Source organism: Saccoglossus kowalevskii, chromosome 4 (assembly GCF_978046115.1).
Source record: "Saccoglossus kowalevskii chromosome 4, keSacKowa6.1, whole genome shotgun sequence".
Lineage (NCBI taxonomy): Eukaryota > Metazoa > Hemichordata > Enteropneusta > Harrimaniidae > Saccoglossus > Saccoglossus kowalevskii.
This window is the reverse complement of record NC_140644.1, coordinates 29754943-29766466: the sequence shown is the minus strand read 5'-3', so window position 1 is coordinate 29766466 and position 11524 is coordinate 29754943. Positions and strand designations below refer to the sequence as shown.

General features: G+C 38.5%; 1 protein-coding gene across 1 annotated transcript; it reads right to left on the bottom strand.

Moving 5' to 3' along the window:
- Positions 1–7171: 7171 nt before the first annotated feature.
- On the bottom strand, positions 7172–10579 carry LOC100368516 (GS homeobox 1). The gene is made up of 2 exons (XM_002732004.3): positions 10132–10579; positions 7172–7512 (listed from the first exon to the last, which is right to left on the bottom strand). Exons 1-2 carry the CDS (start codon positions 10577–10579, stop codon positions 7172–7174), a joined length of 789 nt encoding a protein of 262 aa, XP_002732050.2.
- Between the last annotated feature and the right edge of the window lie 945 nt (positions 10580–11524).

Below are 11524 nucleotides of genomic sequence, written 5' to 3'. Positions count from 1 at the left end.
CGACGTATTTAACTCGTGTGAAATACATTGTTTGGTTTCAAGAAATTCGAACGCGATGCATGATGAAAACTTTCTGAAATTTGAGTTGTTTGGAAAAAAGATCAAATGTGGATGTTACGGCATCCGCGAGTTATAGTTATTGAAACCTGGCGCATTGTGTCGTTGATCGCTTAAATTATTTATTGTCTTCGCTTCAGTAAATCCTGTCAGGCATGGCTGTTTGAAATCTGCTTTGGGAGTATGCTAAACACAACTAACCTAGGAATACGTAATGTTTGAATTATGCTTTGAGAGTATGTTAAACACAACTAACCTAGGAATACGTAATGTATGGAATGGTTTGAATGATCATTTTGGAAAAGTACTAGTAGATAATTCTCTCTAAGATCGGAATATCGTGGGCGTACGAGGCAAAAATGAAATTCGTTCCCGACCAAGCCTATATACAAAGTCGTCCATGTTCTCCAGAACATAACATTTCTGATCTGTATCATTCCGAAGATGGTACAGTCCTTGACTTATCGTTATCAATCAGAGATAAATATTTTTCAAGAAAAAAATATGGTTTAAATTCTTTTTGTTCTCGTAAATTTCTTAGTAATTCTGAATATAAGAAACCCATGACTGTGTATAGATATCATGAATTCTCTGCTTGTCAAAAGGTAACTAACATCGTCAACTCTTTGAATCAACCAAGCTAACCCAAAGCAATGAGAAAACAATAGTTCTTTGATCTGGAGAGTCCAACATTTGTTATTATTTGCAGCCTCTTTACATTGTTACTGATGACACTGGTATACATAACGATTTAGGTTCAGTTTTGAAACATTTAACCAAACTTTACTAACATGTGAGTTCCTTAAATAAATTTAATTTTATAATATTTAGTGTCGGAACACAGAACATTTCAAAGGCTTCTAACAAAATATTGCCGACAATACCACTTAAAGAACTATCTCCCCAGAAGTGTGCCAGTGGAGGGGGGGGGTCTGTTCATCTTGTTATTCAATAAACCTCACGCTTGAAGTCGTGGAATACTGCGCTTCAAGTCGTACTCAATGAGTTTGTTACAGACCTGTCTATGGTAATTTCCGCTTCGTGACCAACGGGCGTCAGACCTCAGATTATTTGTGTTGTTGGAACGAGAGGCACATGACCGAATCTCTATACTCACACATGGATGGAACTCGTTTCGCCAATATGACATGATTTACTAGTATATGGATCCACAGCCCAGCTCAATAATGCTAAAGTTTAACTGTAAAAGAAGGGAACGAGCATCGACATTATTTAATAATGGTTTAATAATTTGGATAATTAAGTTAAAAATCATTACGCTTATTATTTCATGATTAATTGATATCCTGGATTTATGACTTCCCACACACGAGTTAATGTTGCATATGAAGTAGTCTAAGATTGACGGAGATGTATCAACTTCCGTCAAATTATTCGTTTTGCAAAATTTATGCGTCCAGCGACAGGGGGAATTCGCTGCGATGTATAAAGCGGCGACAACTTCCGAATCAAATAAGAGATGTCGGGGTTAGGGTTAGAGTTTCGCAAAATTATGGTACGTTATGTGGTCCGACTTCTAAATATCATGTAAATTCACAATTTATTTTTTACACGTTGTAAGTTAATGGAAGCCATATCGAACATTTCGTGATGTATTGACTACAGAGCTGCATTATAGTACACTCCATATTGCCTGTCATTGACGTACTATGTAATTGCAAATAAACCGTCAACCACTATCACAGAGAGCGGTCCAAAAAGTGAGAAGTGGAGAGCGAACATATGATAGTTATATTACGTCAACGACGATAGTGATGACGTGTTCTGATTACACGTGAATGTAATCGTTGTACGTGTATTCATCGTAATTCTAGTCACGTATACATATATTTATTACGTCAACGTCGATAGTGATGACGTGTTCCAACATCTCTGATTGCACGTGCGGGTAATCGTTGTATGTGTATTCATCGTAATTCTAGTCACGTATACATATATTTATTACGTCAACGTCGATAGTGATGACGTGTTCCACCATCTCTGATTGCACGTATGGGTAATCGTTGTATGTGTATTCATCGTAATTCTAGTCACGAATACATATACATATACATATACATATGCATGTCTTCCTTATATAAAGTTCGACAAGACGCAATACTCATTGTATCAAATGCGGATTATGCTGCTTTAGTAATGTTACATTACAATCGTATTTGTTGTATTATTATTATTTGCGGTTATTTGACATGAGATGCTCTATTATCGTTCCTTTGGTGGTCGAATAACAACATTCATATATTATTTGGACGTCTTTTATGTATTCAATCGTCGTGTCTTAGCAAGTTAACAGCGCCACCTACCGGTTGGTAGTGTATACTAAATCACAATTCGTAATTCATCATGTAAAGCTACGTGAGCAAATCTACGCTACGAGTACCGGAAGAGAATACATCACTAGGGCATATCACATATACTTTACGTAAGAACATTCCGCTATACAGTGCCCCTACACCTCCGCACCCACCACCATAGCGTATAACTCCGCTACTACATGTTGTTGAAGATGAACAGCTTTCGACTACAAGTACTCGTGTTGACAGTTCTAAAGCTGTCCAAATTTCAAAACTTTTGTCCCCATCACTTATACAATCATGCTCGTTGTCATTGACAACGGAGTAGATCTCACCCGATAAAGCAGTGCCTCCTTATCTGCCTCTATATCAGAACGATTCCAAGCGTAGTATGTTTGTGATCGACAGTTTTGAAGTCAAATACCACAAAAGGATATATTTTAACAAAATAATATGATTAGAAAAAAATATATGGTATATATGAGAGTGTTTAATCAGTGGTAGTTAGATTTCGTGTTTTTGCGTGGTCTGTCAACGGCACACAGATTTGTATGCAAATGCACCCCGTTTCACAGCTTCTTTGGCGGTGAGAGGTAAACTCTAATTCTTCCGACTTGGTATTGTTGTTGTCCCGGTGATCGTACGCCATGAACGTAAGACAGAGAAAAACACAAGCACTGGATTTGCTGTATATACTCATTTGTATTATTTAGTTGTTATTTTCTTATTTTATTAATACTCCTATATATGATTAACCTGTGTGTTCAATCAAATATCGGTTTTCGAAAAAAAAATCATCATCCTATGAGCCATTCGCTCATTATACAGTCGGCGTTCTTTTCTTAAACTCAAAACAAATAACTGTTTGCCCACATTTCTTTTCCTTTTTCGGAGATATTGATCAAAATAAAAGCGTTTGGACGATAGGCGGCGCTGTTCTACACACGACTTCCGTACGAACAACACACAATTGTATTCAGTAGCATTATACGAAAGCACAGTGTATACAATTGCGAAAATGCGCAGAACATATGCGCAGTGTACGAAAATACGATTGTTGCGACTGATATACAATATATGTTAGAGCAATACGTAATAGAGGCAACCTTCTACTATGAGCAAAGCCGACCACTGGCGACCGAACAGTGTAACCCGATTTGAGCCATTTTCACATCGTTCAGTTACAAGATACGACTTTGTAAAACTTTGTAAAGAAAGCAAAAAGTTTTAGAAAAGTTTTTTGAGAGGTCATTGATTAAAATTAAAAGAGACGGCGTAAGTGTCTTCGCTGTATATTGAAATATGAATAATTCATGAGTTATATATTTTCAATTTGATGCGTTATACCAAGTAACCTTCTCAGTGCGACGCGTAACTTCTTCTTTCCGCGTTTGACAATTGTCGACCCGCCAATTTTACATATTCGCGACTTTTACGTTACTTACGTAGTTGTCTATAAATGGTTTAACTATTTTACTATTTCAAACTTTCCGTTCTTTGTTCTCCTGTTACGTTCGCCGGGGTCGTTGACAGGCATGGGGTGCGAATGTATCAGAGGGAAATTTCCAAAGATGTCATTTTTTCAGAAATGACAACCAATCGTTCCGCTCGCGTCAATTTGCAATGCATGGTGACGAGTAGTCGAGTTAGCATGAAGTTTGGGTGCCGTTCTTGTCAGTGACATCAGTTTATAGTATAGTGTCCAACTCAAAGAAGGATAACACTATTTTCACAATTTTTTCATATAATGACTGTCTCGGACGGTAAAGACTGGCTATTAAGGCCGGTTAGTATTACAAAGACATTATACACGCCATGAGTCACAAAGCGATCAACGGTTTTGAGAACAACAAGCCATCATAGAACACGCTTAGACGACGCAAGCGAGCCACGTGGTAGATACTTAGTTGGACCGAAGACCACGTGCCGGGCATTAACCCAAAATACCTGTTAAAATCCATTCATATTCTAATAATAGGAAAATTATATATATGAACGTTGAAAAGTAAATATTTTTCAATTTCTCACCAATTTTAACCACTTTTCCCCAGCCCATTTCGACAGAAAGTGAACTTTTATGTGTCTTTTATTGGCTTCTCATAGAATTTCTATGTAAAAAGCGCGCATTTTGTTTCCAGCGAGGCATTTCAACTTTTCGCTCCCTTCTTCTCGTTCGAACCATCTGCCGTTTGGTGAAAAAACAACTTATTAATTGTTCTTTGTTATGCACAATTGTTGGTTTTCTTTACAGAAGAAACAAAGAGGCTTTTTGGGGTTTCAAGTATTTTCTGGCGTTGCCGCGCCTCATTTGCATAAATTATCTGGCTGCGGCCAGCAGATTGCGTTTCCTCTATATCATTCATTGTGTCAGTAAGTGCTCGATTTCTTTGTGTTTTTTGACAGGATCTTTGATGCATTTATCCTAGAAGCTTCGGGCAATGCTCTAAATAACTCGAAATATAGTAAAAACTAATTAGAAGCTATGTAAATGGGGCAACTTGGAGGATTTAGTCTTGGCAAGCATGGTGAACAAAGGCGTAAGGTGGATACAATAGCACTGGCAGTCCATATGATAGAAGCGAAGCGCTCCCTCAAAATTTCCCACCACCGTAGTGAATCTGGTAAAAAGGCCCTTGTTTAGACTCTATTCAAGCTGTGATTAATAAAATCACGGCGATGGAATTAAAATTATTTTCATAATCCGACTCACCGAAATGCGATATTGTAAGTGTGCTGGAGTGAAGCAGACGAAAGGATGGCGACTGTACTACCAAATATTCGGCTTGGTGGGATTTTTTAAATACGCCACAGGACCCGACAAAAAGGCATGTATTTGGCTTCTTTAATCTCCACTCGACTAATCTTGGAGGAGTTTTTCTCTTCATATCCCGAAATTTATTCTCTAAGCGCCGACCGAAAAAGTAATTCGAAATTGCCTGTAGTGCTGCTCTAAATAGGGGACAATATTCGAGGAAAAGGCACGACGTTCGCGGCGGGCCTGGCTATGCGAAAGACTAAGGCTCTTATCGGGTAGTAGTGTTACGAAGCTGGTCGATAATTTATGGCTGCAGCTGCATCGAGCTTCTAAAAACTATTGTATTTAGGGGTAAACACATAGAGTAACAGCCCGTGTATTGGGCTTGTATGCTGAATGGATGGTATTGAGACGAACGTACACCTGCAGCCCATGCATGCAAGCCAGCCACCCCAGTCAATTAACAGGGAATTAGATTCGTGTGTGACCAATCATTAGGAAAAGTTTTATCAAGTGGTATCCAACACCAACGAAGCACTTTAGATCTGCGTATTAATCTGTTTCTGACGCTATATTGTGTGCGAGTGAGCGCGATCGCATAGGTGTATCAACGCTGAGATTGGCTAGGTCGGTCCATTGTCAGTTACCCAGTTGTACATGTGTCCCGAACGCCCCGCACCCTTCCGATTTGATCATGTTTCATGAGACTAGGCCAACAAAGCAAAGCATATGGACCCATAAGCCACATATGTTTCATTTTTCTCGAATTTTCACACGAACTTCTCTGGCCGCTACTCGAGCGAGCACGACAAGAAGAAAGCGCGTAACACTTTGCCACATCTTCCCCTATTCAATGGTGAATGAATTAAAAGTTTTTCAAAGGCACATTTAGAAACTTCGAACCAATTAAAAGTTACTCTACTAGTTCGCCGCACTTGTTTCAGGGTGCCTCTTTGTTTCTGGCACGTTGTGAAGTCGAGCAGGAAGTACACTGGGACGAGAACGAAGGCGCATCCTGCAATGACAACCGGGGAATTCACTCAACGGAGGCACGTTAAGGTTGTTTTCTATATATTTTCTGCGGCCTATCGTGTGTGATGGAGGAAATACGCATATCAAACAGTATAATCGACGTACGCTCCCCTCACGCGTAGTCATACGGTACTGAATCTAACATAAATTGCATACGTCCGTTATTGACCTCCTTATCCGCAGCCACTACATCATCCCAACTTTCTTATAGTCACCTTCTTCTTTGCAGTTAACGCCAACGTTAATGGTAACCATTATAAGCGCGCGCGTTTTATTATGAAAGCATGCCCCATCTAAAAAATCGTGGGGGAATAAAAACAAAGCTGTTATTCAATTTGCGGAGGAAAGAGAGTTGAATAAAAAAAAGACGGAAATTGACTGGGAAATGGCGAAGTTAGTAGACTGGCAGGTTGCATAATAAATGAGAGACAAACGGCTCGTATGACGCCGCCAACTGGCACTGATCATGTATATATATATGAATATATATATATGTATATAACCTGGTCCTCGGGGGAAAACGGACTTATTGAGAATAATAAAGATTATAGTGAAATAAAATACAAACTGGTAAGAGGGGGTGTTAGTAATAATGAATACCCTGTAAGAGTCTTTTGTTCGCTCCATCCTCAAGTATTTTTATTGAGTTTTGTAAGAACTAATACATGTATAGCAGCAATATTTACGAACAATGCAAAGTTAAAATATTTGTGCTGGCAACAGCACTAGTATAATTTTCTTCAACTCAGACTATCATATATTGCACGAAATGTGGCGCATATATATATATATATATATATATATTTGTGTGTGACATATATGCAAAAGGACAATACATAATATAAATTCTCAAAACTATACTAAAGTTAGTATATAAGTTAAAGTTTCCATACTGGTAAAAGAAAACTACTAATGTAATGCAGCACGTATATAAAAATAAATTTGGAGAAAAAAGTTCTGGCGTGTTTCGCCGCAGATGGCTTAAATGTCTTTTTACAACGCATGTGCATATTTACGACGAGCTATTCGCGGAATCACTTTTCGGACTCGATTCCCTTGTATCGCTGCTGTGCGCATGTGTAGTAGTGTTTGATTGGCGAGCTACGATTCTGTGACATCTGCAGTCACGTGACTCTGGTTTCCCTTCTTTCTTGTGTTTCACTCGTCTGTTCTGAAACCAGATCTTCACCTGTTTCTCGGACAGATTTAAGTAAGTGGCAATCTCAATTCTACGCAGGCGCGACAGGTACATGTTCGAAGCGAATTCTCGTTCCAATTCCAGTAACTGCGTACTCGTGAAAGCCGTTCTGATTCTTTTGCAACTTGTAAGGTTGTCTGAGTTTGCTTCAACGTCTAGAAAACGAAAATATATAAAAGAAATAAAATACGTTATTATGACATATTTAATAATTAATTTCGAGATACACTATCACCAACACTCAGATCGAATGTTACACTCGTCAGTAAGCAATGATTTGGTATCTATTTTGGTTCACATAACGTTTTTTTATGAAAGTTTGAGTTGTTCTCTGGTGGAATCATTAACACCGTTAACCTGATTAGGTGTACAGAATGGTGTTAATGATACAGGAAGAACAAGCAAATTGTAACTGAGAGACAGGTTGAGGCAACATATGGCATTTTCGATCAGCAGTTTTACCCGCTAGCCGTTAGACTGCGTCTCCACCCCGATTAGACAGCAAGTGTACTACCCGCTGTTGTGAAACACAAACAAACAAATAAATAAATAAATAAATGATTTATTTCTCTAGGCCGGGAAATATCTGATATGATACAACATATGTGAAATTATGTACTATCGCGTGGTCAAAGTAAAGAATAGTTAAAACAGAATCAATAAAATGTTTTCAACGTTTTTTTTTTTCTTTTGAACAAAGTTTTCAATATGGCTGTCAAATCAATGAATTAATTCTCCACAACACATGGGCGGTGCGATCGTTTATGATATAATACCATGGACACATACAATTGTTTTTAAACTATAATTTTCATTATTGCCAACTATATTATTATAATTATTATTATCATCATCATATTGATTTATTATTATTATGTTGTTAGTATATTACATCGCTGTTATTTTTGTTGTTGTTGCTGTTATTGTTGTTGTTTCACTTTTCTGATGTTTTTTTCTCGTTAAAGTAGTATATTTGCTTCCACAATTTTATCTGAAAAGAAGCCTATGTAACAATTCTCACACAGGCGCCACACAGGTCTAAACTCACTCCCCCGATAAAAGCACGACTTTTTATTTTTAAAAATCAATTTTATGTTTACAATTTTTCTTCCACCGAAAGTGACAAATTAATCTCGTGCGACATTGATAATAACTGATAATTTGGACTGAGACTCAACGCACCTGTTTTTATCTAGGTGCAATCCTGTTATCAACAACAAACGAATGCATACTGCTTTACATCACTGGCAATTTCAACGACTTGTATTTAGAATCCCCCCGGCTTTAACATTGAACGACAAATTTTAAATCTTCTCTTGTTTTTAGCTCTTACTTAGTTCAGTCGCTAAGTAGCTTGTATTTGCGTAATTAGATGGATTATGTGTCTGATCTCGATGTTATAATCATAACAATGATATAGCTAAGATATTATGTATGATGGTGTAATGACAATATAACAAATAAATAATGTACGATAGTGTAACGACGATATCATGTACGATAGTGTAACGACGATATCATGTACGATAGTGTAAAGACGATATCATGTAAGACGATGTAAAGACGATATCATGTACGATGATGTACCGACGATATCATGTACGATAGTGTAACGACGATATAATGTACGATAGTGTAACGACGATATAATGTACAATAGTGTAACGACGATATTATTTAAGACGATGTAATGACGATATCATGTGTGGTGGTGTACCGACGATATCATGTACGATGGTGTAATGATGATATCATGTACGATTTGGTAACGACGATATATTAACGATATCATTTACGACAGTGCAAGGACGATATCATGTACGATGGCATATTGAGAATATAATGTCAATGGCGACGACGACGCAAATTTACGTTGTTGTAAGACGATATCATGTAAGATTTGGTAACGACGATATATTAACGATATCATGTACGAAAGTGCAATGACGATATCATGTACGATGGTATATTGAGGATATAATGTCAATGGCGACGACGACGCAATTTACGTTGTTGTAAGACAATACCACGTGCGATGGTGTAACGACGATATAACAAAACTATAATGTACGATAGTGTAATGACGATATCATGTACGATGGTATAACCACGGTATCATATGTGTTGGCTTAACTACGATACCATCTGCAATGTTGTAACGGCGATGGAACGACGAAAATATAGTGTGCGATGATTTAAGGACGATATTGAGCATGACAGGTAAACGATGATATAAGTGAGCAAAGCTACGATTAATGTTATGGATTTAGGAAATAAGTATTTTAAAATGTTTTCAATTCATTCCATGACGTCTGGCTGTCCTAATAACCAGTTGTTGGCAGAAACATTCTGTCCGAGAAAAAGCGAGCCACCTAAGGTGGGCCAGAGAAAGGGAACAAAATCATGTCCGACACATTCAATATTGTACCCAAAGAACGCAAGGGCGTATAACGAGATTAATGTGGAGACAAAAAGGCCCATATAATTAACTTCTTAGGATAAAAGAAAACAGTTGCTGTGTTTGTATTAGTAAAGCCTTTAAATTTAGGTGACATCAAAATCGCTGCGAACTCCATACATACGATTTGTCAAGGTCTTATCCAAAATACGTTATTGTTCACTATATATAATGAGTGCTTCAGCTACACCTCGCAGAGAAAGAAAAAAAAACATCGTGCTTTCCAACATGTGTATTGTCCTTGCGCAATGGCACCTGTTGAAATGCTTCCTGTTGCAAGTGAGTTGTTAATCAGAAATAAAATATAATAACTTACGCATTGGCAAACATTGTATTCTACGGGGATCCACTGGAAATCTGAATGCTGTTGCTGGAGTGGTAGTTGCGTGCCTGGGTAAACTTGGAGAGAAACCTAGTGCTGGGTGACGTAGATCACGGTGGTGTTCCAGGTACGGAGAAGTGATGGAGTGTGACATGACTGTTGTAGCTGACGATGGTGGTTTGAAGATAGGTGCCGTGGTCGTAACCATCGGGCTAATCGTACTGCAGGTCGTGATGGGTTCAGCACGGACGCAGAGCGGACATATGCCGTTGACCGACGAGTCAGATTTCCCGGGGTACGGGTTCGTGCAGTGAACCAAACTGGCGTCAGTGCCGTGTGAGTGGTGGTGGCCCATGGGTAAGGCATGGTGGTCTCCTTCGACGGCGTGTCTCGGGGATGGCTTGTTTAAGATCAAAGAATCTACGTAAAATGATCTTGACATGATACTGGCCAAATTATCGCAATAAGTTTTGAAAAAATGTTCAGAAAAATTTGCCTTCCTCCTCTGATCACTTGTGGATTGAATATCTCCACTTTCTGGTACCTGTAAGCGGAGGTTGCACAAAGTTACTTGTATCGTAGAAATGAATAGCTTGGAACCGGAATCCGTATCTTTTATAGCGAGTGAAAATCTCACGTGCTCAACTATTGGCCTCCGCAACCCCCAAGTGCTAATCGTTCCTACATAGCTATTTGCATCTGATTATCATTATTCTGATTGTCCCGATCCGGTCCCAGCGAACGTCATCGTAGGCATTCAGTCTTTTCAATGACGGGTTTTGATTGGCTTTTATCACTGCGTCAGAGTATTGTCTAATAAATGTTCGCTATGTAATGTTATGCTTATGGGGCTGGACTGACGGGGTGTATTCATTGACGGACAGGCGTGTGCCAGCCACGCGAGACAGTGGAACGGTGCAACATCAACGAAATTGCACAAATTCAAATATAAATATTAATAAATAGACATCAAAGTGAGAAACTCACAATTGCATGCTCTTTTAATTACCCATTTCCAATAGTAATGATTTTAATGGATTTTCATATGAACTGAAATTAACTAAAAACAGAATAAACGCACTCAACAGTCACGTCAGACAGAAACAAAAACCTGCGTGAAGCGTAATTGTAAACACCGTTTGCGATGGGATGGTAGTTTTCTCACGAAGTAAGTCAACTCTCGCCTCATCATGATAGGGTTAAAAAGAGTCACCGATTTGGGGCTAACAATTTCACGGCCCATCGAATTCAATGATACCTGAAGAGTGTCGAATAGGAAAGCCGTGTTACGACCGCAACTATATATCAACACACGCACACATATATATATACCAACTCACAAGCAGCAAAATATGGCCGTCCAAACGATAGTATCATTATACGAACA